Source organism: Gadus morhua, chromosome 20 (genome assembly GCF_902167405.1).
Source record: "Gadus morhua chromosome 20, gadMor3.0, whole genome shotgun sequence".
NCBI lineage: Eukaryota > Metazoa > Chordata > Actinopteri > Gadiformes > Gadidae > Gadus > Gadus morhua.
Genome location: NC_044067.1, coordinates 19691078 through 19719061, shown reverse-complemented (window position 1 = coordinate 19719061; position 27984 = coordinate 19691078). Strand labels below are relative to the sequence as shown.

Sequence of the window (27984 nt, the reverse complement as noted above, 5' to 3'; positions counted from 1 at the left end):
TAAATCCCACCGCTCCGATTCAGATGAATGATTTGAAAGAAGGAGTGGTGGGTTCCAAGAGGGGAGGAGTGAAGGAGTGGGAAAGAGTGAGGGGAAAATAGGTTTAGAGAGAGAGAGAGAGAGAGAGAGAGAGAGAGAGAGAGAGAGAGAGAGAGAGAGAGAGAGAGAGAGAGAGAGAGAGAGAGAGAGAGAGAGAGAGAGAGAGAGAGAGAGAGAGAGAGAGAGAGAGAGAGAGAGAGAGAGAGAGAGAGAGAGAGAGAGAGAGAGAGAGAGAGAGAGAGAGAGAGAGAGAGAGAGAGAGAGAGAGAGAGAAGACATGCGGATGATGTGTGCCCAGTGTTTGCATTTATCGTGCCGTCACCAGATGGAGCTGGTCCTAGTGATCTGCTGTTAAACGAGTAAGAGAGCCCTCTTTACAGTAGCCTATTTATTTTCCTGACTCCTATATGCCGCCTCATGTTTTTTAAACCGCCTTTGCCTACTTTTCCGCACTTTTCTCTCACTCACTTTTTTCTCTCCGTCTCCCCATATGGCTATTTGATTTGCTCTGCCTTCCTCTGAAGTCTCTCCTCCGTTATGTTGATGTGTTCCGCAGAGGCAGCGGGCGGTTCCCTTTGATGTTGCCGGTAGATGTGAACGCTCCGACGGCCGCCTTTCACGCTGAGGGGGGAGGATGGGGGGGGGGGGGGGGGAGTGGGGGGGCGATGGATAAAACGCGTTGTGGACACGGAGCAGGCGACGTCATACTTCTTTGACCGAAAGTGCTCCCTGTAAGTACAAACACGCACACACAGGCACGCACGCACACAGACACAAACATGCACTTACGCACGCACATACACACACAAACACACACGCACGTACGCACGCACACAGACAACCACACGTGCACACACAAACACGCACGCCAGCAGACCCACCCACATTATTATGTGTACAGTACAAATGGCAAGTCTATACGTGTTGGCTTACTGTGGTGTGGCGTGCGCCACAGTCAAGTACTATTCCGCTTTATGGTTTGGAGAGCGAGGGGTCGGGGGGCGAAATATTTTTTCCAAAAACAGGCTTACCGCCTCGGATTGGTTAGAGGGGTTCCCCTTCAGATCGTGTTTCGATTAGTCCTAGCTGTTTGCGGGAGATTTTGGTTAGGGTTAGGGTTATGGTAAGGGTTAGGGTTATGGGTTAGGGTCAGTGTTGGGGTAGTTAGGCCTACTCAAAAAAAGTAATTTGTTACTCATTGCTAGTTACTTCTGTAAATTGTAATGAGATTACTTTACTAGTTACTGCATTTAAAAGGTAACTTCACTAGGCTACTTATTACTTTACTTTTCCCGTTTCTTAATTTACTGTGCAGATGAATTGACAAACACCGTCCATAGCTCTATCATCACCTTGTGTTTATTGTATACATGTATATAAAATGGCATATAAAACCATAGGAGACAACAATAAATCCACAACCAACAGGATAAAGGAGGCTGTGGTGGTCAATCAGTAGCAACAAGTTTCAAAACACAGCCTTTGGGAAACATGAGAACAAAACCAGCTTGTTATTAGATTCATGGTCAATAAAAATATAGGTCACTTATCCCTTAAAATTAAAACAAATGAACTTAAGCCCATAAAAAGGAAACATATGCAATTAATTAAATAAACAGAAAATTCCCGTCATCCCAAAAGCCCATAGTAATCGATTTCAGTTAAATCGATCACTATGATAGGCTTACGTGCGAGGCAAGAATCCCATGCCACAGGAACCTATAAAAGGTTTGCGTGGCATATGATTTCCCCTTGTTAATTTGGTTTGTGTAGAACCGAAAATCGGTTGCTATGGTACTCTATTGCCGGAGCATGGCTGACTGTGACCGCTACGCTAAGTGGCGCTGTTGCCCTTTCAACAAGTGGTAGCAGAGCCACCGGCTATTTACCTGACTCTGCATTTAAACGCGCAGACTTAAACAGATCATAACTTTACACACAGGCAAACACGGCTTGGGTAACGCAGGAAAGCGATTTACTATAGTCCAGTAAAGTATAGTTACCGATATTTGAAATGTAATGCGTTACTTTACTTCGTTACCCATAAAAGTAATATCGTTACTGTAACGCGTTACTTTTTAACGCGTTACCCCCAACACTGGTTAGGGTTACCCATTACTCAAACCCTAACTATAATTGGAGGCGAGCCATTCTAACCAATCAGAGGCAAGAAATGGTAAACCTGTTTAAAAAAAATAATAATCGCGGTCGGGGTGGCGTGTCTGGGAGACTGCCTGTGGCGTTGTGCTCTTTAGCTATTGAGTCCATACACGGAAGCGCACACACACGCACACACACACACACACAAACACACATGCACGCGCACACACACCGTTGTCAAAGACAAAGGCAGCGAAACACTCGCCGAGCTAAGACGTCATGTTTTTAAACATAACGGCTCCTCCATCGAAACACGTGCAGGTAAGAACACACACGCACACGCACAAACCGCAGCGACACTTGTCCAGGTAAGATGTTATGTTTTTAAACATAACGGCTCCGCCGTCGACACAAGCGCAGGTTAGAACGCACGCACGTGCACACACAGCAGCGACACTCGCCCAGGTACACAGGTTCTGTCTATAGACTGTATAAATTTCATTAAAATAAGGGAAGAGACTATGTATCACCTCGTCAAGCAACGGCGGGTCGTACATTTTGTCATATAAAAAACGGTAAATTCAAACATCGCATCGGCATATCAACACAGAAGTAACGTGATTGTTACAGAGACACTGTCCCTATAACACAGAACGAAAACATGTCAATTACACGGTATGGTTAATTATGTCTATAGAGTCCACCACAAGACTACACTTCGTTGCTCAAATGTAATATTACGCTCCTCCTTGAGCCTCCCGAAATGTCTTTACACTTTGTTGCACAAACTTAATATTACACTCCTCCTTGAGCCTCTGTCATGCCAAATTTGTACCGGCTGCCAAATTTGTACCGGGCGCGTCATCCACACGTAATCCATTCCAAACCTGCCTGGCAACAGATGATCGCGTCGTCCGTTGCCTGGCAACGGACGATCGCGTCGAATGACGTGAAAGGTTCACGAACATTCGCAAACCTTCAAGCTCGTTCATTCGCACTTGTCCGTTATCTGTATTGTGCTATTTCGTCCTTGACCTGCTTTAAACACTCAGTTTACTTGCTAAATTTGATTAAACAATTGAATACAATACAAATATAAAGTAAAAACAAGTGTTATCTAGCGATCCGTTTTCTGTATTATGTTATTTCGTCTTTGGCAACATGAGCGCGAATGTTTTTTGAAACCCGCTTTAAACACTCAGTTTACTAGCTAAATTTGATTAAACAATTAAATACAATACAAATATAAAGTAAAAACAAGTGTTATCTAGCGATCCGTTATCTGTATCATGTTATTTCGTCTCATGGCAACATGAGGGCGAATGTTTTTTGAAACCTGCCCGGCAACGGACAACCCTTACGTAATCAGTTGTCCGTTGCCTGGCAACGGACAACTGTTGACGTGCCCGGTACAAATTTGGCAGCCGGTACAAATTTGGCATGACACCTCCCCAAATGTCTTGCGATATTGATATCCCCCCCTCCCCCCTGTTTTAGTTGTTTTATTTTTCTTTTGTTTTGTGTGTATGCAATGTTGACTCTATGCTACTGCTGCCTGTCTTGGCCAAGACACTGCAAGAGATTTTTAATTTCATGATCATTATTTTCAACTAAACAGTTGCCTTGCATTTTAAAATGTCAATGCACTTTTCAGCCCTGAATAACACTAAAAGCTATTTGATAATTGATTTGCATGCATAGTATACTACACTTTCCATTGAACAATTACCCCTGACAGATTTTATAATGTAATCAAATGCTCACACACTGCTTTTAGACACACGTGTAAGTCCTGATCTTCTGCTGATGGGCCGTGTGTGTGAACAACATATGCTGACATTTGTACCCTGAAAAACTCCTGAATAATACTACCCCTGAGGTAGTATTTTCCCTGTAGGAAATGTAAATGACCTTATATGTGAATGAGGAGTAGAAAGTCGGTATTTCTCACACCACTTCAGTGGGCGTGTTGTTGACGCTTCTGCATATCATTGAGTGGCCCCCTCAATGATCCGCCTGTTGCCTTTTGTTCGCTGAATGGTTAAAAAATATTTTAATGTTGGCACTGCTTTTAAGAGTCATTTGTGGTGAACGAATGGTTTACATTGTAAAATTATAGGCAAAATGTTATTATATTATGTGTTCAGAAATGTCTTACATTATCGACTGGAGTTTCCACATTGTTGCTATGGGTTTAATTACAACTAGAGTTTGAGCTTGCGCAATGCGCGTGTGAAAATTCTAGTTTATATTGTTGATCAAATATTCTAAATTGATGATATCAACTGAAAATTGTCCCATGGCTTTGTAGCAAATACATGGTTTTAGTAATAGTAGGCAAACTGCAGATACCTCCCCAGTACACACTCTTTTATTCCTGTTGGACCGTGGTACTACATTTCTATATATATATATTAGTGCTGTCAAGCGAGTAAAATATTTTTTTGAGATTAATCGCATTAATGTCATAATTAACTTGTGATTAATCGTGATTAATCACACTTTTTTTTCTATTCTAAATATCCCTTGATTTCGTGCTGCTAGCCTTAGTGAGATCAGAGAGTGTTGAGCAGGACAGTAAGAAGAGAGACCCCCAGTGAATTCAACCCGGTCCACCTGACATCGGGTAGGTGCATGACAGTGGTAAGCCTACCGTAAAACTTCAATAACCCAGGCTTTCATTTGTTTCAATCACTGAACTTTCGAACAAAACTCTTGCTCAGCGAAGATGCGAAATATAATAAATATAACTATAAAAAAATCTTTGTAAACTAGTAGGAATATTCCTACTGTAGGCCTACGTAGGCCTATACACATTACCAGGCTATCAAATAATGCCTACACACACACACACACACACACACGGTGGCGAAGTGGCAATCGGGAGAGTCGGGAGAATTCCCGGTGGGCCGTTAACGTTTCGGGGCTGTCGGGCTGATTACTGCGGGATAACAATGTTGCGTTTATAAAAGTTCCTTGCAGCACCGTCCGGCAGCCTGAGCTGTGCGCCCGCTACCTCTCACTTATGGCAAGCCATCCCCGCCGGAAAACGGCATCATTTAGACGCGTATCACCTTCATTACGCCGTAAAAAACGCCGTAAAATGTAGAAAAACAGCATATTTTACGCCGCGATGCGCAAAAAGCGTCGCTTTTTACGCCGCGATTAAGCCTTTCAAGAGCGCGCGTAAAGAGCGCCGTTTTGAACATCAAACCGCGCGTAAAATACGCAGCGTTTGTGCACATCACAACGGCGTAAAATACGGCGTTCCTCTAGTATGCTAATGATCTCCGCCCTTCTTTTCTCTCAGTCAATGCATTTGAAATGTTTGCGCCCAATCGCTGAATAAGACAAGCAGACCAAATCAGTTCAGCCAGCACAGATCTGCTTTGAGGAGTTCTCCTCTCATTTGTTGTTAGTTGTAGCGTCATATATATATATTAGTAAATCCAGTTACAACAGTGTGGTCACCGTGGCCGTGGCCCTATCGACAGAGACGCTTGCTCTGTAGGCAAGAGGTTGTTTTAAAAAATAAATAAAAATGCATATGAAGACGTTTCAAACGTTCCATCGAGTCTCTCGCATTCTACAATGGCCAGCTTTATTGTTTCCCATGGGAGCCGGCGACTACTACTAAGTCTGCGAGTGGACGATCTGAAACTAAATCGGAAACTAGAATTCTTCTTTGAAGGTTGTGCTCCACACAGAACCTCCTCACCGTCATAACGGAGTACTTCAGGGCACCAGATTGCTGGTACTGATCACGTCGTGTGTCTTTCCAGTGTCAAATAGTTCACGAATAAAATCACCATAAGGTTCAAGTGCGGCCATAACCAAGGCTAAATATAATTAGACAGTCTATTGCTGGTTTAGGTGGTTGGCTCTTTTTTCTTCGCTGCGTTCTGCCTTCTGGTGTAGCTTATAACTATAGGCTACATCAGGGCTACTCAACCTCCTTAACAAGTTGGCCGAAAAGGAAAACCACTGGGGGTTCATGGGCCACACAGAGTAAAACTACGTGAATGAATCGCTACAAATAAATCGTACTTAAAGTAGTGTTAACTTAATATATATATTACTAGTACATGGAATAAACTTGTCGGACGCATTCTTCTTCTTCTTCATTTTTAATCGTATCATTATAAAAGATTTTGTTCTCACATATTTTGGACACATGTTTAGAATTAAACAATGTTGTTTGAATCATCACAAAACAGAACTTCTGTGCATATGAGACATTTTGAGCCAGTGAGTCAGTGAGAAAGATTGCACTGCCTTGTTTGCCTATTTTGGCTCATCCTGAGACACTCATGCAGCTTCTCATAGGTCGTGGAGTAACGTGCCCTTGTTCTGATGGCATTCATATGAGAAAAGCTAGACTCACACGTATCGGTTGAGCCAAACATTGTCAGAATAAGTGATGCCAGTTCCTGATTGTCGGGTACTGATACTGGCTAGTATCACCGGCTACACACAGAAACCTGATTTGCATGCAACTATGTTTCTCCTTTATTTTATTTATTTTTTGCACGCAACCTCTTGCGGGCCAGAAAAAAATTAAGAGGGGCCGCATTTGGCCCACGGGCCGCTAGTTGAATAGGCCTGGGCTACATGTATCTGTTTTTGTTTTTCTGTTTCGGGTTTATAAAACCAACACACAAACACAAATGCCGTTTATTTGTTTATTCCTTTTGCCCTTTTTCAGTTTCAAAACCAAATCAGAAAAACCAAAAAACAATCCTGTTAATTGTTTTTTCTGATTTAGTTTTAAATCTGAATATTCAAAGAATGAACCATACACGGATTCTCCTAGTGACAGGATCATTCCATAGACAAAAATCTTTCCATATAACTAATTTAATTTAGGATAGTCATTGCACAGCTGTAACCAAGTATTCTCATTATAGCCTAGTTATATCCTAGTTTTGCATATTTATACATTGTATCCTATTTTCATATTTAATGTGGCATCTGTATTTTTATGTAGGCTACAGCATCTGTATTTAAAATTTAGCTTATATCTTCTTTTTACATTTTGCTGAGGTGGTCGCTGTATTAGCCTACTGTATAGGCTGTCTGTATTTGTGTAAGAGTTATTTGTATTGTGTAACCTGCTGGATTATGAAAGTTAGTTTGGGGTAAATAAAGTGTGTGTCTGTCTGTCGGGGAAAATGCCGTGAAAATAAAATGCCGTGTATAATTTAAATATAATTAACTTATAAAGCGTGTTACAAGACACCGAGATGATCTGGCTGGCTGACTAAAAAGCATTGCGATCATAAAAGCGTGACCATCTGAAAAAAGCAGAAATCGGAAAATAAATGGATTCGATCCGACAACCTCCAGCCTACAGATAAAGCGTCTCTATTGATTGGGCCACGGCGACCACACTGTTGCAGCTGCATTTACTAATATACATATCTATATGACGCTACAACTAACGCCAAATGAGAGGAGAAATCCTCAAAGCAGATCTGTGCTGAACTGATTTGGTCTGCTTGTCTTGGTCAGCGATTGGGCGCGAACACTTCAAATTCCTTGGCTGAGAGAAAAGAAGGGCGGAGATTATTAGCATACTAGAGAAACGCCGTATTTTACGCCGTTGTGATGTGCACAAACGCGACGTATTTTACGCGCGGTATGATGTTCAAAACTGCGCTTTTTACGCTCGCTCTTGAAAGGCTTAACATGACGGCGTAAAATACGCAGTTTTTCTACATTTTACAGTGTTTTTTATGGCGTGATGAAGGTGATACGCGTCTAAATGATGCCGTTTTCTGGCGGGGATGGCTTGCCATACTCACTCACTCAACAGCCGCAACAAATGGTCAACGTCGCAACCAAGTTGATTTTGTCTAGAGGGGAGTAACTGAGCGGCCCCTCCCGAAGTGGTACAGCCCAGGTGGACCTTGAACTGCGATTGGTCAGAAAGATGTAACAGCTAATGACAATGTTGAACTCTCGTGCAGGCTCGAAACACACACACGGCGCTCCATATCCTTGCTAGCCCCACCAAGTTTCTGCGGCGTGCTTGTTGTTTTTGTTTCCGGTGTAGCTAGATCCGGTATGGTGTTGTAGTTTTTCTAACTTGACTAGTTGTTGTTAGATAGCAGGTAAAAAAACTACAACGTTTGCCAAGCCAAAAGAGCGTAAATCGCGTAATAAAAAAATTAACGCCGTTAAAATTGGTTTGTGTTAACGCCGTTAATAAAACTGACACCACTAATATATCTATAAATCTATAAATATATATATATATATATATATATATATATATATATATATATATATATATATATATATATATATATATTATTTTTTGAGAGGGAGAGAGAGAGAGAGAACAAAATGTGACTGTGATCTGGAGTCAAACATCTGACATCTGGAGAACAGGACATTCTCTCACACACACAGAAACACACACACAGACACACACACATACACGCACACTCATTGTGTCTTTTTAAACAGTCCCGTCTCTTCCCTGACACAGAGAGACGAGAAATCAGGAAGTTTCTTCGACGCTCTGTCGGGTTGTAGTTTTCATCTTCTCTGTTGTAGAGAATTGTATATTTTGATATACATTAATGTATATAGATGTAGCTTAATTTGAATCTCTGCACATTATAAACTTCCTGGACTTTGAAAAGTCCAAGTGTATTTTTCTTCTAGAATGAGATGACATCATCCAAGGCTGCAGCTGTGTTACAGCTTGGCCAATCAGATGAGAGGACAGTGTTTCTTAGGGACAGCCCAGAAACACCTGTATGCTGTAGTACACAAGTATATTACATCTTCAAATGACAATACAATTTGATGGTGTATACTCACTGTACTATACTATACTAAACTAAGCTATGCTATGCTACTCTATACTATCTAGTAAAGCTAGGCTTTACTATACGACTATATTATTACACAACCAAGCTTAAATATGAATGAAACCTAGAATGAAACCTTTTCTAACCTAGACTTAGTAGCATGGAGACTGGGAAAGATAGAGAGAGGGAGGGGAGGAGGGAGGGGGAAAGAGAGGTTGAAAGATCTTGAGGGATGGGAGGGAGCAGAAGCGGGAGAGAGTGGGAGGCATAAAAAGGGAATGGAATATGGAGAGCATTAGAGAGAGAGAGAGAGAGAGAGAGAGAGAGAGAGAGAGAGAGAGAGAGAGAGAGAGAGAGAGAGTTTTTGGTGTTAGTGGCTGAGTGTAGGATATGATGTCAGAGGAATGAGCTCCCAGACTCTCCTCCAACACACACACATGCATGCGCCCAAATGCATATTCACTCACCTATCCACACATAAACGTACAGACGCACATGTGAATGTGCGTGCCTGAATGCATCGGTTTGTGTATCAACGCAGCCCAATGCAATTGGGCACGCACTTGGAACAATGCATTTTTTCACATGCATGCGCACATATGCCCATACAGGTTCACATACACACATACTCTATATATCTCCCACTCTCTCTTGATCTCTATCTCTCTCACACACAAAAACACACACACACACACAAAAACACACACACAAACAAACACACATGCATACAGACACACAGCCAGTCCTCTTCACATACTGTATGTCTCTCCCGCTCTCTTTCTCTTGATCTCCCTTTCTCTCTCACACATGCATCCACACTCATTCCTTCTTGCTCTTCCCTTCTTACACGGTGTTCCGTTCCCTGTCTTATTCTCTCTCTATTTTTCACAATTAGTATCTCTCTCTCTCTCTCTCTCTCTCTCTTTCTCTCTCTCTCTTCATCCAGTCTCCTAGCTGAGGTCTGTTGCAGGGATTTGAGCAACAGGGAATGAGAGAGTGAAAGAAAGAGATATGAAGGAATCGGATGATGGGAGAGAAATAATATAAAATACGGCTAATGTAAAGACCACAAGAAGGGTCCACATAAAGAGCATTATGGAGCGATGATGAGAGAGAGGGAGGGAGAGAGAGAGAGAGAGAGAGAGAGAGAGAGAGAGAGAGAGAGAGAGAGAGAGAGAGAGAGAGAGAGAGAGAGAGAGAGCAAGGAATGGAAGTAGAGAGAGATAGATACTTTTACATGAGGAGGGAGAAGGGCTGGGTTTGGAACAGCTGGATAGACAATGACTAATATTAGCAGTGAGGTAAGAGGGAGCGAGTGAGAGAGTGTGTACGTTTGTGTGGCGTAGCAGGGAGTGGGGGGGAGACAGTGGCTACTGTAAACAAATTATCCAATCAGCTCCAGGTGTTACTCCGAGTCAGGTTGGACGTTACACACAAGCTACACAACAAGGTTACAACAAGGTTACATTTGTCAACCTAGCTTTGTGTTAAGTGTTATGTAACACACACACACACACAACCACTCTCACAGCTGGCTTATTGTTGCCCCCACACACACACACACAGACACAGATGTACAGGTAGGTACACAGACTGCTGTGTAATGCCGTGTAATAAGACGTTGTATTTTAACCGTGGGCTTGAGTCAAGTTGGCGTGCGCTAGACTTAAGGACGGTGTGCTGGGTCCAACCTGTGAAGAGAGAGCTCTGTATTAAGATTCATATATTGAGTGTGTTGCGTTGGGAGCCCTGGTGTGTTGCTATAAGCGGCTCTGCTCCATGCACCACCACATCAATCCACGCTCGTCTTTTTCCAGACGTGGTTTCATAGCGCTCCGTCCAGCTGTCCCGCCAATCACAACATCAGAAAGTCCTCTCCTCCTTTTAAAGTGAAAGAAAACAGGGGAAGCTGGGGGGAAAGTCAGGAGTGCTTATTCATCGCTCTATTCCTCCCTTCCTAAACGGTGGGGGGAGAAAGAAAGAAGGCACTGTTCTGTTTTTCCTGGACGTTTATAATTTGTCAGGCCCTCTACTTTACTTTTCATTTTTTCCTCTCTCTTTCTTTCATTTTTTCTTCCACTTGGAGAAGCACACAGTGTTACGGGCACATTTATGGACGGCCTTACGCCATCCACAGTAGCCGGGGGCCTGGAAGGACCTTTCCACAATAAAAGCGAGGGAAGAAAATAAATAAATAAGTCCAAGGAGCTTCAGTGAGTTGTGTGGGAGCCCAGACTGGAAGAGGAGAGAAAGGGCTGCATGGTTTCAATCCAGCATAGGTCCCACACTGGCCTGGCCGCCGCACTATAAAAACATGGGCAGGTTACTGTATACAGCAAACGAGAAACACAGGACTTCTTTGTGTGTCAATTTGGCTGTAAAAGAAAGCAGTAAATATGGAAGACTTAAAAAGAGAAGAGGAATTGATTTACATGGAATGGAAGTATTGAAATCATATTGAAAGTATCATTGAAGTTCTCATTGAGTTTCTTTTTGTATTTGTTTTATTTTGACTTCCAAGAATGTTTTAAAAAGGAAAAAGGAAAAGGATGGATGTATTTAAAAAGATAGTCTGCTATAAGGGGCTGTGTAAAAGGCTTTCTGTCACCGCAATGATTTTCTTAAATCCTGCTTCTCATTGGGTTGTCACAGGTAGTATTCACCGTCTCCAGTGGCTGCCCTCCGTGAAGATGTAGTCAGCTCGGTTGCCAGGGAGATGTCTTTGAACAAGATCTCCTCCGCCCTGTTACCGTGGTTTCTGTGCCTGTCCTTCCTGCCGTCCCGCATCGCCTGGACAACAGAGTCCACCCCCACTTCAGCGGCTGTCACCCCTGTCTCTGCCGTCGTCACCGAGCCGGCTATCATCAACAACAACAACAACATGCTGTTCTTTCAGGACAGCGCCCCCGGTGGCGGCCTCCGCTACTGCAGCTGCCCAGCGCCGGTGCTCCACTGCGATGAAACTCTGGCTGAACTTCAGTGCAGCTGCCGCAGCGTCTCACCCACCGCGCTGCCCCCTGCTGGCCTGAGCGAGCCCAGCGTTCTGGTGACGGTGTGGCTGAGGGACACGGGGCTCCTCCAGGACCTGCTCAACGGGAGCCGGGTCAGCCACCTGCAGCTGGTCTCCTGCGGAGGGAAGCCCCTGAACTCCCAGCACCTGGCTCTGCTGGGCCTCCTCACCCTGAAGATCCACAGCAGCGCCCAGGGGGCGCCCTACCCCGACCAGGAGCTGTCCATAGTCATGCCAGCTGCCCGGGTTTTGTCATCGTCGTCTTCTGTGGAGGAGTTGGAGGAGGAGGAGGGAGCGGGTAGGGGTGTGTCCCCCCCCCTCCGCCTGACCTTCCTGGACGTAGCGCTGCTTAACGGGCTGTCGGCCCTCAAGGCGTACAGTGTGACGGGGCAGTCGTTGTCCTCCCTGGAGACGCAGTTCCCCCGTCTGCCTCTGGCTCTCCTGCTGCAGTCCGCCGCCACCCCGACCCCTTGGGACAGCACAGGGTCACATGACCAGGTCAGAGACCCCGACGGCGAATGGGTCCTCACCTTTGTCTACTGACGGCAGGCTCAGTGACCGGTATGATGTGGGGGCTTTTATGAGGTGGGTGGATGCAGACCAGCGCTACTGCCAGACGCTCCGTTCACCCGCTATAACTGAATCTTTGCAAAGGAAATGCTTAACAGTTTGGAATGTGTAATTCTCTATTATTGGGTGCAGTGGAGGGAAAGAGTTGGATTATATTGGCTGGCCGGCAAAGTGTGTCGTTTGTGGAAAAAAAAAAGCTCAATTTAATTCTCAGGCATTTATTTATTTTTGAGAGAGAGATTGTTGAATTGGCACTTTTTACACGACTGTTCTAACACTGTGTTGTCCCCAAAAACTGAACAAGGGACAACATTGAAGTTATTCTGCTTTTTAACCAGAGCATGGCCAATGTCTGCATTGTTAAGCTAAATACACATCACAATGGTTTCATACCAGGTGTTCCTGCTGGAGAGAGAGAGAGAGAGAGAGAGAGAGAGAGAGAGAGAGAGAGAGAGAGAGAGAGAGAGAGAGAGAGAGAGAGAGACAGGGAGGGATAGTTTAAATTCCAGAACATTTCTGAACATAACGTTCAAATGACCTGCATACATTTCGTGGCTATGCTGGATAAGTTGTTTACATGTATCTGCTCTTTTTAATACAAACATTTCTGCCGGCATGTGTATACACAATATTCCTAATATATCAATGAAGTCAGAGAGAGAGAGTTTAAACAGACCAAAAAGTAAACAATATGTTCTCATGCCTCTGTATAGTTACATTGTTGTCTTGGCAACGTGTTGCCATGGAAATATATTCCTTTATCCTCCCTAGTGGGGTGAATAGCATTGATATATGGCTACAAGTATTGAGGTTATCTAATTTATTTCATTCAGTCCATTTTTTTTAACTGTTGCAGTTGAAAAGCCTAGAGTAGCGTTGACTAGTCATCGACGTCATCGGTGGTGGCCATACTTATATTTCCCATGAAAAAGGTGCTCTTGGAATAGAACAGGGTGTTCCTTACTGTGGATTGCCGACGGGTGCCAACTGAAATGTTTGGTTTCCTGATCCTCAACTCGAGCGTCCCCAACTGGGTTGTAAAATAACATCTTGACATCCTACCTGCTCTAATTAGTGTTCTGGTGCACACGTCTGACCATATAGTCATCATTGTGTACAGATAGATCTTATATAGATAAGTAGGTTGTCAATAATAATGATACCACTGGATTAGTGTTGAAAGTATGGAGGCAGTGACAGATGACATCATCGCTGAGATTAACCGTGTCGTGCATATGGGGTTGTGGGTATTGTTGACAGTAAGCTAAGGATATTTGGTAGTTCCTTTTTGATCGGTGAAACGTCATTTTGATATAATGTTCCTGCATATAAGAATCGACAAATGATTTGTGGCGATAAGAAAACTACTACCAAACACTTGGGATATTGGTCACTGAAACTGATGATGTTAAGAAGTCGATTGGGTTGAAGAGTAATTGTGCAGAAGCAGATGCAAGAAAAAATGTAAGAACCAAAATAAATCATATCAACCTAAAGATCGGGGCAGTAGAGGTTGGGAACCACGTGTTTACAGCATGTTCCGTCTCTGGCGCTGTTCACCAAAAAAGACTGTCCTGACGACATGAGAGTCAGAGGCCACGGCGGACCTCTGTGCCTGCTGTGGTATGTTTCCAGTATGGGACCAGTGTAGAGGCCCAGTAGGCGCTGTGCTTACAGACACCCCACCTCCCTGCTGCCTTGCTGTAGTTGTCCCAGCTGTCAGGCCTGGGCTAACAGACAGCAGATGGTCGTCAGATGAAAAAAAAGGGAATGATAATAATGAAGCATGCTGTTATGAAACAGGTTGAAATGGACGGCCTGCGACCAGGAGGCCAGGGGTAGGGGCTATAAATCCCTCTTTCCTCACTCTGGTAAAAACTAAAGAGGAAGCAAGAATCCTTCGTTGAGGCTAGTGGAGTCCAGATTTAGCAAAGGGAGATGAGGGTTTTCTCTGGTATTTAGTGCTGTTAGCTGTAGTACAGAGCAGGACATTTCAACACTATCCTGTGCGCTCTAAGGCTTGAGGACCTCACTTTCAGTATTGGGAGAGGCGTTGGCGAAATCGTCCAAAAAATCAGTTCACCACACAATATCGACTGCCAGATCTCTTTCCCTCTATCCCTTAGTCTCTCTCTCTATTTCTCTTCCACATTTATAGACTATACACATATGCGCTCTCTTTAACTATAATTTAGCTCTCTTTAAACACGCCCTCTCTCTCTCTCTCTCTCTCTCTCTCTCTCTCTCTCTCTCTCTCTCTCTCTCTCTCTCTCTCTCTCTTTCTCTCTCTCTTTCTCTCTCTCTCTCTCCTCCCCTTCCGCCCTGGCTTTTGGTTCCAGATTTTATCCTGCAAGAGAGAGAAAGAGAGAGACACTGTCTTAAAACTGTTCTCACAAACACTTTCTACAGCCAACAACATGTCTGTTCCACAGATCATTACCACAGCTGAGCCCGGGCCTGTGTGTGTGTGTTTGTGTGTTTGTGCATCCATGTGTTTTGAAGGTGTATGCATGTGTGTGTGTGCATTAACTCATGTCTGTCTGCATGTGCATGTGTGTCTAGTTGTGTGTATTTTCGAGTATGTGTATCTTTGTTCTTTCTGTCTTTCATACGGATAACTATGTTGATGGTTCCCTGTGCGCAACAAAGACACTTGTTAATTCCCAATGAGAAGTGACCGAACGACCACATCATTCGATGCAGGTGCTGCACGTACGAGTGTGCAGACGTAAAGAAAAACACATGTTCGCGAGATCGTTGACTTTTTGCTTGCCCTCTGTAATGTTTTCCCGATGAAGGCTCGAACAAAGTCTTGTGTTGATCCCAAGCTTCCAATGATGATTCATTATCACAGCCGCCCTCTGCACGTTATCTGGCGTGTGAGCGTGGGTTCAAAGCGGGCTACTCTGTGTCTGTGTGGCATTGTTTTTTTTCTGTTCAGATCATCTTTGATAATATTCAGTGTTCTGTGATTATTCTTGTGTGGTTAGAGGTGGTGGTTAGAGGTGGTGGTGTCAGGCAGTGCTGCAGTCTGGAACTGAACTGGCTGCCTGATGAGAACACCTTTAGGGACAGGAGATGATGGGATTTGCAAAGCAGATTTGTTAAAATAACATTCATTACAACATTGATGAATGTGAGTATGACTGAGTCTAGTACAAAATGGTTTGAACCTCTTTTAAGCATCAAAAACCAAATGTAGATGTTATCTGTTTATTTTTCTGAACTCCATCTTGTATTGATAGCACAACCAGTCTACAAAATATAACAATACATATTATTGGTGTAGTTGCCCTACCACAAATTAAACATAACTGTAGGCCTACCCTAAACTAATTTAAGGAGAAGGAGTATCTGTTGCTTTCAAAGTACCTTTTTTTGGCCACTAGTCCTTGTTCTAGCCAATTTGGTGGATGGGATTATCGTCCACGGACATTTTTAATAGATCGATTAGGTTTATGGTAATACCAGGTGTATTACCCTGACCACCGTGCACAGACATAATAGCTTTTTAGCCCTGCAGCACGCTAACATGTATCCATGTCTTTTTTATATAGATCTTTGAGAAAAAGAGACAGACGGATGGACTTTAGGCACTAATACAAGCCTGCCTGCCTTCGCTTTATTTCCTTCTTTATTTCTATTGCAGCACCTTAAGCGCGTGTCAGGGAATGTGTTTTTTTAATGAAAAGCATAAATAAAGAATAACTCAAGGCTATTTGCTTTAAGACGGAAATGGATGATATATGAAATAATTTCTTTTAAAACTATTTAGATCAATTGACATGATTGAATAATCAACAAATAATGTATTTTAGGACACTGAGTCTGCCTTTATTGGAAAATAGCTTGGCAAGTTTGATATGTATATAGTTTGGTCCTTGATGTGATGCAGAATGATATGTCAATGATATGGTTATATGGTAATTAAAGCAGAAACGATTTTGTTTATTAACCATTTTCTTTTGTATATTTTGTGACAATAAAATACAATTCCAATAGTAGCCTATATTGTTTTGCTGTCTCCCACACTGACATAATACGACGGTATGGGGGAGCACAGAGCAATAGAGAGTGTCCTCTCTATCATTCTGGGGGAGCAGAATGTCCCATTCTTTCACTGCCCTCTCGTGGTCATAACTTTTATTGTATATATATATATATTTATTTTTTTTTAACATCGACATCTTTCCAGGTAAAAAAGTGTATGTAGCTCACTATAGAGCTCAATACACATTGTATATTATTTATTTATTTATATTTTATATTTATGTTTCTTATATATACACATATTATCCCTAAAGCCCAACATAACATTAACAAGTAATACGTTTTAAAATGACATTTAAAAAAAAAAAGGTGCATGGAGTATTTACAGAATGTCTTGTTCTACTGATGCCTTATAATATAAACACAAACAAATATATAACTTCCATACATATCATGAACCTAAGACAACAATATAAAACAAAAATAGCATATTTGACAGTGTGAGTCTCTCAAGAGATTTTACGTCGGTTGGGAGTCGGTTTGCGGGCGGCGCAGTTTAAAGTATGGAGGTTGCTATAGTAACCAGGAAGCCACGGCAAGCTTGTTGAAGCTCTGGACAACAAACAGCTCTGCTGCGATACTGTTCAACTAACCCGGTAAGACACATTGAGAAATATTGAGGTATTCCTGCTTGCTAAAACAATTGACAAATGTGCCCATAGATAGTTAGCGAAGCGTGATTGGAAATTTGTTAAGTAACCTTATCCAAAACGAGTCCAGATTGGGCAAGATATACCGCCCAATCTGGCCCAATCTGGCATCACCGGTACCTTACAACGCCAAGCAAACCCAGGAGTGTCATCTCAGTTTATTTTACTTCAAAGTGAAAGCCTTCACATCACATCATATGCACCATATAGTAACAGTTTACAGATACAATGCTAATGTTTTGTAGCTGTTACTTAGCAAATCCACTATAGCACTATAGCATCCACTATAACAAATCCACTATATAAGTGTACCAAATAGACGTGTACAGTTTTTGGTCTATAGGGATTTAAATATAACATGATAGCAACTGTACGTTTCATTGTATTAGTCTTGTGAATAACAGAGATTGTGCACCGCTTTTCCATTTATGGCCACTGTCGAGTCTCATGTATTTGACTTGTCAGTTAAACGAGTCGAAAGACTTTCAACGTTGCTATAGATGCACCATTACTTTGGAAATAGTATATAAACCGGCACATATCTCATGCAGGCAACGCGAGATTTACTTTTGATGACTGACAGTGTTGCCAGATTGGGTCCGATTTCGCGCCCAATCTGGCAACACTAATGACTGATTATCTTTAGTATCGTCTCTCTTCGCTGTACCATGTGTTTATCGTGTGTTTAATTTATGTTGGTTGGATTGTAGACCGTCATATATCTGGCTCACGGTCAATAGATTAAAGTCTGTGCAGCCTAGTTGAGGTCTGCGAAAGATACCCTTCGGTCGTCCGAAATAAATGTCGCACTTTTCAGTTCTTCGGGCAGTCACGGAGGAGCGTTCGGGATGTCGAATGACCTGGTCGGAGTGTGGGAAGTAGCCCTGAGCGATGGAGTCCATCGCATTGAGTTTGAACATGGCACCACCACGGGGAAGAGGGTCATCTGCATTGATGGAAAGGTACTTGAATCGATTCCAATACACTTGTTATGAGCCCATGCATGCATGTTGCATGCATTGTGATTTCCATAGTAAGCACGGGGATGAGGGTCCTCTGCATTGTTGGAAGGTACTTGAATCTAGTCCAATATTCTTGTTATGAGCCAATGCATGCGTGTTGGTTGCATGCATTGTGATTTCCATAGTAAACATTGGTATTCTATTGTTTATTTTCTACAGGAAATCCTGCGGAGAGACTGGATGTTCAAGCTGGTGGGGAAGGAGACATTCTGTGTGGGCGGCTCGGACACCAAAGCGACCATCAACATCGATGCCGTGAGCGGCTTCGCCTACGAGTACACCTTGGAGATCAACGGCAAGAGCCTGAAGAAGTACATGGAGAACCGCTCGAAGGTCACCAGCACCTGGGTGCTCAACCTGGACGGCACAGACTGTAGAGTTGTCCTGGGTAAAAGAAGAGTTATCTCCATCCTGTATCCCCTATTAATGTAAAACACACACATTGGTTTCCTTCCCAAAAAGCATTCTGATTCAAACTTTTGCACAGTGTCCCTCCCACAGTTGTTATGTCAGAGTTGAAGCTAAGCCCATTAGCTGCTTAGGATCCTTTATCCACCTCCGCTCACTATTAAACAGGATAATCCCTTGTCTCACAGTAGCTGTGCACCTATTAAGATCATAGGAGGTTATGTGGTTGTTAAAATGTCCATGAGAATCATATAATCAACATATTGAAGTAGGTAATATTGATTTGTTACCCGTGTAGCTTAGCAACAGGTCCTACCTAGATAGGGGCGTGGCCTGTTCCCTGATCCCTCCTATACTACAACACGGCCATACTAACAGTCTGTACTTTGAACCGGATAGTGAAGTGGCTAGGGGGGACCAACTCCCTGCCAAAAGGTACTGGGTTTGATCCCCAACAACCACAGACGAACTGAGGGCATCCTTGTGCAAGGTGCTCGTACCTGCTCCCTAATCCTTAAGGCACAACGGCATGTATCTGAAGTCACCGTAGGCACTTCATGCATGTTTGGGGCTTAAGGCACTTAAGAAAGAAGTGTCTGCTTACTTAATAGCAGTTAATAGCAGTAATAAGGATCTGCATACTGCTGGCATACATGTGGTAATGTCAATTTAAATGTTCAGATTCAGAGGTGGTGCTCTTTATTGAGTTATCTTTGTCACAGCAAAATATTTATTTATTAATTATAACTGGCAGCACTCGTGTCTCTTTCTCAGTGTCTCTCATATCTCTTCCCCCAGAAAAAGACACCATGGATATTTGGTGTAACGGACAGAAGATGGAGACCGCGGTAGGCATGTTTACATCAGACTTCTTAGGGATTTACTGATGTATTGGCCAACGTGTCATAGCCGTAGATGGCTAGAAAAATACTTGTCACTTTCTGAATGCCATTCATTTACCTCCTCAAACCTGTTTATATATGCTCGCTTTTGAAGACATCAGGATGAAAATAAATAATCAGTAGAAACGTATAGAATGGAAATATTTGTACCAGCCAAGAAATTTCAAGTCGTTGGACCCATAGTATTTATCCAAGAACCTGATATATTCTGTATATAATCAAGTACATGTGTACATGAAACTGGTGAGCAGGTCTACATTCAAATATTTATAGCACCTGGCAGGCTCATCATTTTCCTTTAAGAATTCTGAACGCAGGCTCATAAAGAGATGCCATATATTCCCAAGAGACAAGGATACAATTTGTGGTTTAAGAAATCCTGCGTTTGTTAAGCCATGATTTGAACCAGAGCATGTGTCAAACCAAAGTAAATTGAACTCCTGTCAATCTCGGCGTGTGCACAGGGGGAGTTTGTGGAAGACGGAACAGAGACCCACTTCACACTGGGAAACCACGACTGCTGCATTAAGGCAGTGAGCAGCGGCAAGAGGCGGGATGGCATCATCCACACACTGCTGGTGGACACCACGGAGATCCCAGAGTGCATGGAGTAGCTCCTCCAACCTGTGTGTGTGTGTGTGTTTGTGTGTGTGTGTGTGTGTGTGTGTGTGTGTGTGTGTGTGTGTGTGTGTGTGTGTGTGTGTGTGTGTGTGTGTGTGTGTGTGTGTGTGTGTGTGTGTGTGTGTGTGTGTGTGTGTGTGTGTTTGTGTGAGAGAGAGATCTAGATGTGTATTTATGTAACTTAATGTAAGGGTGAACATTTCTAAGACATTGGGAGTCAGCCTTTAAGGGATCAAAATAGTCTTTGGCTGTGGTAGCTTTTACTGCGAAGTGAATACCAACATACGGTTGGACACCTTATTTATAATTCCACAGTTGAGGAAATTAAGGGGGGCAGACAGTTTTGCATAAGTTAGGTCTTATCATATTATTATTGTTCTCAGTCCATATGAAAATACGGCATACGTACATAACCCATTTCTTTCCGGTCATGCAAGGAGAACAACTTTATTATCCGGCCAGACGGTCACATTGTACTGTTGTGGTTTTCAATATGGATGGAGCTGGCTCGTACTGCAATAATGTACCAGTCCATGATTTTGTCTATCCTGCTGTATGTTTGTCACTGCAAATGTGTCAAACATTACAACTTACGCTCTTGAAAAATGTATTTTCAAAGTGTCACCCCTCAGATAGATTGACTGCTGACTTGAGGACGACGGGATCGTCCTCGTGTTTTTATTAGGAGTTGGTAGACAGGAGAAATATAATGTCAATAGAGAATATATATATGTATCCTTCAATTTAAGTCTTATTTATTGAAAAAAATGTCTCATGTTTATATACAATCTGTAAATATTTATCTTTGTGTTTAATGTGGTTACTTATTTGTAAAGCCTATATTGAGAACAATCTTTCAGATGTTTTATTAAAATTGATACACCATCACTCGAGTAGGATTCTCTTGCTTCATTTAGCTAAATCATCGCATGGTCTAGGCAGCCATCTTTAATTTGACGGGGGATGTGGTACTTTCACTCGGCCCAAAATCCTATATTGAACTCTTAAAGTCTTAAAGCAATTTAAGACTAGATAAGATGTGTTTGTGTTTGTGTGGTTGATGGCTGATATAAGCAGCCTCACCTGGCCCGAGTCAGGTGGTTTGGACTTGGACTGGGCGAGGCTGCACACCTGCAGTCACCTATCAGGGCACAAAGGTTAAACCAGCCATCACCACACACTCGAGAGAGAGCTCTGGCATGGCAGTATTCAACCCCTGATCTGCATGCAACAAACCCTCCAACTATACAATAACCGGTTTTCTACAACCTCTACCTGTGTCAGGGTTTTGGAGGAACCCAGTAAAGCTACCTAGGTTGGGTGTGGCTGCAATAATGAGTAGTCATACCCCCACTACACATACACACACATACTCTCATTGTAAAGCGCTTTGGGTTTCTTAAAAAGCCCTATATAAATGCAATCAATCAATATTTGCTACAAGTGCTTTGATACTGAATATCAAGTGCGACCTCAACAGTTCTACAAGCTCCATTTATTAGTTACCATTACTAAGCAACAGATTCAGATTTGTTTGTTAAAAAAAAAATCAGAGATATAGGTTCCCCCTTGCCTGTTAAATTGTTGTAGCGAACGAGTGGATCGTCACCAACGGGAGGAGGCATGATAAGGTCACGACGTTTACCTGGGGTGGACTTTCTTGTCAACACCTGGGCTTCAACGTAGTACTGATACAAATCCTGATTGCTCTGCTCTCTCCACAGGTCCACTGCACCCCTCACGAAAAGATAGATGCCCTCTCCGTACTTGGGATGGGCGTGAAGGGGGCATTGCCGTCAATCACCACAACCCATACAGATGTTCTTTCAATATTAAAACATTAATGTTTATTGGTAAAATGTTCATGAACTCCACATTTATTGACTGACATACCATAAGGTGGTGCATATACCCTCCGATGTCCTTGAGCATGGAACAAAACTGTGCAGGTATGCGTTTGTACATTCTCCGAGGGGGAGACGATGAGCCCAGCTGTTTATCTTAAGCTAAAAAGACCTCCTCGAGAGCAGCGTTATCAACTGGCAAGATCTACATTGGAAATATGCCATAAAAACAAAGTTTAAACAAGCTACACAGGGAGTAACAGCATACTCTGCTTCTATATGTCTTAACTTGGAGTATTAATAGTTTTTTCTGGGCATTTTTGTATGTAGATTGTTAGTTCATATTTTGTGAAACCATATGCAAGTTTTCATGTTTTCTCTTCTTTACTTTGTAGTAAAAAGTTTCTTTGCTCTCTGTCCCCTGGGTCAATCGACGCTGCATCAGACATACTTCCTCTAGTTGGCAGCATGGGCATGTGGGCCTTGACCCCTCTCGCAAACTCCTTCTGGACGGCACAGAGCAAGGTCTCTGCCTTCAACACATGCACAATGACATCTTTCGACGACTCCGCCTGGACTTTTATTTTTGCACAGCCCATCTCGAAGAACTCCTCAATCAAAAAAGTGGCCGGTGCAGCGCCTCTGTTCAGCTGGTGGAGATCTTCCATGCCGAGGTACTGGATGAAGTTATTGTTGACCGTTGCTGTGCCGGAGCAACGGAGGAGTTCCTCCAGCCAACTCTTGGCCTCCTCGTTTGCTTCAATCAAAGCACTAATTCCCTATAAGCACAGGGGTGTGGGGGGGGGGGGGGGAGGGCAAAAAAAACAACCAAAAAGTACAGTAAGCTTGAAGTAACATTGCTAAAATATTTGTAATGATGTGAAGGATTTTAATGTGGCTTTCGCTCACCCCGTGATAGCCCAGTATCAGAGCCGGGAGAGCTCTGTCCCTGGAGCCCTCTTATTTTAGCTTCAAAGGCCTAACGGGAAGAGATTTATAACATACATCTCACTTTATGAAAAACATAACATTTTTCATAAAGTTAGTATACAAACTATATCATACTAAGTTGTAAGGGTAGCACCCTAAAAAAAGTCCAGATGTCTTGTTGTTCAACAGTGATACATTCTAATTGTATTTAAACGATAAAAGATTTGACACGATCAATGTGAGTGGGATGGAAGGACGGCACGTCTTTGAGAGAACTAAACTATTAGGCGTAGAATAGGACTTTATGGTTACCATTTATCTGTCATTTTCAGGAGGATATTTGACAAAGTCAACCTCCATCTTTGCTGGCATCTTCTTGGCACTGTCTTCCACTGCCTTGGTCATAATCTGGGCCACCTCCTGTTTAGCGGAGCCCAGATGGCCAGTGCCGATAGCCGGACAGGCAATTGACTTGTGTCTCTCAGCGTTCGCCAGACTTAAACATAATTGCATTGCATTGTTGAGGATCTGGGAATCAGAATAGGTAGACAAATGGCTATGAGAGGACATATTATAATTTCACACACACAGACACACATGCACACTTCTAGCCCCACAACATATACGCACACAAACAATCACACACATACATACATGCATACAGACATACATACACGCCATGTACGCAACAAGGCACTCTCCCTCACACACACAACAATACATGTAAGCAAATACACACACACACAACCATACACAGCATGACATGCACACACGAATACACCAATATATAGATTTCCCAAGCATGAGCACTCTCAGGATAGATTAAAATGTATTATCCAACTAGGTGTAAGTGAGTCTTTAAATTACATGGTTCGGTTTTTGACTTTAACAGAGTAACGGAAAATGTTCAAATACAAATATATAGTTATTATAATATGCTTACCTCTCCAGCCCAGTCCACACCTTTTACAGGAACCAAAGTGTGATACACCTGTTTACAACCAAGACCATAGGAGTTTGTCTCCAACACAAGGGGAAGGGATGCCTTTGCTTTTTTATACTTACTGTTAATTTCTTGTTGCATTTTGCTGCCCGCCTTCTTCAGGATGACTTTGGAAACTTCTCCATTTGATGGACAAAGATTATCTCCTGTTGTGTTCACAATGACGTCGGTCTGAGAGGGGAGGACAATAAAGGATAAGGAAAGTGATGCATTATGAAAATGATCTTACATTTCCCGCACACTGACCGTAGTGGATGATGAGGTATATCATTAGTGTTCCTTTAGCATTAGTGTTTAAGGAAATTCATTAATCACACTGTAAAAATATAAAATATATAAAAATACAACCTATGACTTACTGAAAATAAATAAAGATGTATGCTCACCTCCTGTTCCTGAATGTAACCCTTCCTGAGGGTCAGATGGACATTCCCGATCTGAACAGTCAGGGGGGTTTGAGACGTTTTGGCTCCGCTCGTATTGGTTTAGCTCCGGACCGCTTGGCGGACTGGTGCATTTGTGCGGCCAAATGCTTGACGGCAGGCTCTTTCCATTTCTTTAACAGCAGGCTCGTCATTATTCACCAGGGCGATTTCGCATAGAATACCTCTTTGGTATCCGCATTCAATGTATTTTCTCACCGTGTCCACGATGATGTCGGTGCATTTATCCACGGGGAAGTTAAACACCACAGAACTCAAAGCAGGAATGGCCACAGACTTGAAATTGTTCTCTTCAGCCCTATCAAGGATGCTTTTCACTGTTCTCTTCAAATGCGGTTCAGCCCATTGAACATCATAGCTAAACCAGGACCAGGTGATAGACGTGGGCCGACAGCATGAATTATCTTCTGTTATGGGAGACACCCTGGATTACCGATAACTGCATCTCCTGTTTTCAAAGCACCATTCCTCTTTATATATTTGTCACTGTCACTCTGTATGTCAGGGCCGCCCGCCTCACAGAGTGCCAGAGCAAGACCACCATAATGTGGCAGATTCTCATTGGCAACATTGACGACAGCGCTGTGTGGAAACTGGGGAGGTCAGCCTTCCACACAGACACCTGTGTCCCTTTGAGTAGGAAGGAAAACCTTTTCTCTGCAGCCATTGGTTGATTTCTGGACTGTGCAAAGTCTTCGCCCATAACAGAGTCCATACCAAGGACATCTATGCTGCACTCATATTTGTATTTTAGGACGTCTTTAATGGCAGGACCGCATTGTCTCAGAATGTTGATCCCATTCCCATCAAGAGGCATTTTCAGTTGGTTTGTCTTTGTCATATTGAAGAAATGGCTTGAATGAGGTGTGCGCTAGAAAAAAAATGAATATTAAAACATCATTTGTGTCAGTAATGGGTTATGTTTCAAACAAAATCCCTTCTAACTACAGCTGAAAACAAATACACCCGTTGCAAACCCTGCCAATTCTAAAAAATACCCCAAATTAACATGAATCTTCTGATTGTAGTTTTCTAAATGCATCTAACAATGACTCCTGCATGTTGTCAAAATAAAATAATGCAATGAGGTAGATGTGACCAATGGTAGGCCTGGTTGGTTCACTGCGGTCAAGTGAGCCGCCATTCGTTTATCTGCAGTTAAGCCAGCTGTCACACAAAATCTTTGTGCGCCTTTACTCTAAAGAGCCTTTGTGTGGTATCTCGCAACGTTTTCAAAATAAAACCCTTCACCTACGTGTGTAGATATATAAAACACTAGATGTCTTACGGCGGCGTCTAGATTCGAACAGCGGTATTCAACTAAAATTCAAATAGGTCCAGTTAGAGAAAATTTCCTCAAGCAAAGGTCCGGAACATCATGTCTAACTTGCGTTATCATTCAGTGTGATATAGATTGAAGTAGCCTAGTAGTTGTATCAACGTCTGCATGTAATCAACAACTGACTGTCAGATCAATAGGTACAGGTAGAACAATTCAATAACATTTCGACAATGTTTATTGTCACTTTTATACAATTATACTCAATAATACTGAAGATATGTATTATTAAAGGAGGTTCAAATGACTCAACTGAAACTAATCTCTTCAAGATAAGAAGGGCTACATTTAAAATCAAAATGGTGAAAATAAATATAATAATCTTAAAATATAGATAAAATATATACTTTTCTTTTGAAAGATAAAATAAAGTATAGCAGCTGCTTGAGTTTCCCCTGTTTCTTTGTGAATGTTTTAACAGTTTCAACCAATTTCAAAAACATAACACAACACATCTTAACAATTGAACAGTTTTAGCTTCTCTTTCTTTCCCTTATCCAACTCCCCCACTTTCTGTTGTTCAGTGAGAGAACTGAGCTCTAGCTTGTCCTGCCAGGAGTTTAAATACCTAATGGCCAGGTAAGTCCTCTCCTTTTGTACTGGTCTTAAGGGGAGTTACACCTAACACATCTTCACAGAACTCTTTATTTTCTTGGTTGAAGAACCTTACAAAAATTACCAGCTGAGCATTGTCAGACACATCAGTAGACTCATCTACAGCTAATCATACACACCTAATGAATGGCTTCATCCAGCTGGGCTAGCACATCCTGGGTTAACATTTCACTTTTCTTTGTGGCTGATGATGCTGACATGGGTATTTTGTCACAAAGCTCTTCTTTTTGTTTCCCCTCAAGTAAGGTTTCAGCTACTGCACTCATGCATACCTTGACAACCCCTCCATCAGTAAATGGCTTTTTGTGCTGACCCTAAAGACTCTGAGGGAACGTTCATTAGCACGTTGTTGGGCAGTGAATGAATCGGTTAGGATCCGGTTGGATTGTTCATATTGGGTTCTGAGACTGCTTATTTTCTGTGACCGCAGTTCAGACTTGAGTATGGGTATGTTTGTTGAAAACCGTTTTGACTTGTCTCATATCGCGTTTCACGTTGGCACTTTTTATGAGTGCCACTGTCTCCGAGCATATGAGACAACCTGATTTTGTGTTGACAGTGGGAAGAATGAACATGAATGAGTCTGTCCATTCTGGGTTGAAAGCTGTTTTCTCTTCTTAGAGAGCGCAAAGTGTAGTTATTTTTCTGTCTCCGGCTCACTCTCTCACTCTGTCTCGCTGTATCTCTCACTGTTCTCCCGCTGTCTTTCTCACTGTTCTCCCGCTGTATTACTCACTCTTCTCCCGCTGTCTTTCTCACTTCTTCTCCCGCTGTATTACTGACTCTACTCCCACTGTCTTACTGACCCTTCTCCCACTGTCTTTCTCACTCTTCTCCCGCTGTATTACTCACTCTTCTCCCGCTGTCTTTCTCACTCTTCTCCCGCTGTCTTTCTCACTCTTTTCCCGCTGTCTTTCTCACTCTTCTCCCGCTGTCTTTCTCACTCTTCTCCCGCTGTATTACACACTCTTCTCCCGCTGTCTGTCTCACTCTTTTTCCGCTGTCTTTCTCACTCTTCTCCCGCTGTCTTTCTCTCTCTTCTCCCGCTGTCTTATCTGCCTTCTCCCGCTGAATTATTCACTCTTATCTAGTTATCTTACTTCTTTCTCTGTAATTCTCGCACTTCTCTCTGTCATCTTTCGCATTATCGCTCACTATCTGTGAGTCAGGCAACCTGTGCCGGGAATGCGCAGATTCGATTGGCTGAGTAGCATCACGTGGGATGGCTTAACTCGAATGCAATTGGGTCAATGGATTTCCTGATTCCCTAAACCAGTACCGTAATGTCTATAAACGCTGCGCCGGTCAAAATAGAAGCGCCCCGTCAAAATTAAAAATATTTGAATAATTGATTGACTATAGGTCCGGGTCCGTATAGGACGGCGTCTGGGTCCGGTTCCGGACCGCGGTCCGCGTGTGAGTGACCCCCGGTCTAGAACGTCCGCACTTGCGGCCATCTTGCCAGTCAGCTGCTCACCCATAACATTGTGTTGGTAGTGGTACATGTACTTTTTAAATAACCATAACTTGCTAAATTTTACGCAGTGTTGGTTCTTATCGCGATACCGAACCATACCAGAGCCTATCCCACTGACTGTATCATTGAGTTATAAAGCA

At 42.8% G+C, this 27984-nt stretch overlaps 2 protein-coding genes and 1 pseudogene across 2 annotated transcripts; 2 read left to right on the top strand and 1 right to left on the bottom strand.

Annotated features, from left to right (window-relative positions):
* The first annotated feature begins 261 nt into the window (after positions 1-261).
* On the top strand, positions 262-16544 carry LOC115533448 (uncharacterized protein C21orf62 homolog). The gene is made up of 3 exons (XM_030343983.1): positions 262-398; positions 596-770; positions 11613-16544. The coding sequence occupies exon 3, from the start codon at positions 11677-11679 to the stop codon at positions 12511-12513; it is 837 nt and encodes a 278-aa protein (XP_030199843.1). The 5' UTR covers positions 262-398; positions 596-770; positions 11613-11676; the 3' UTR covers positions 12514-16544.
* Positions 16545-17076: 532 nt separating this feature from the next.
* Positions 17077-21081, top strand: faima (Fas apoptotic inhibitory molecule a). Its single transcript, XM_030344114.1, has 5 exons — positions 17077-17186; positions 18058-18202; positions 18422-18650; positions 19469-19518; positions 20037-21081. The coding sequence occupies exons 2-5, from the start codon at positions 18089-18091 to the stop codon at positions 20184-20186; spliced, it is 543 nt and encodes a 180-aa protein (XP_030199974.1). The 5' UTR covers positions 17077-17186; positions 18058-18088; the 3' UTR covers positions 20187-21081.
* Positions 21082-21687: 606 nt separating this feature from the next.
* LOC115533556 (protein mono-ADP-ribosyltransferase PARP9-like) lies at positions 21688-26103 on the bottom strand (annotated as a pseudogene).
* Positions 26104-27984: the final 1881 nt, after the last annotated feature.

Excerpts from the sequence above, each read along its gene's own strand:
- faima (XM_030344114.1), top strand. The coding sequence starts at position 18,089 with ATGTCGAATGACCTGGTCGGAGTGTGGGAAGTAGCCCTGAGCGATGGA. Across the intron at positions 18,203-18,421 it reads TCATCTGCATTGATGGAAAG|GAAATCCTGCGGAGAGACTG; the intron begins GTACTTGAATCG and ends TATTTTCTACAG. Across the intron at positions 19,519-20,036 it reads GACAGAAGATGGAGACCGCG|GGGGAGTTTGTGGAAGACGG; the intron begins GTAGGCATGTTT and ends GCGTGTGCACAG.
- LOC115533448 (XM_030343983.1), top strand. The coding sequence starts at position 11,677 with ATGTCTTTGAACAAGATCTCCTCCGCCCTGTTACCGTGGTTTCTGTGC.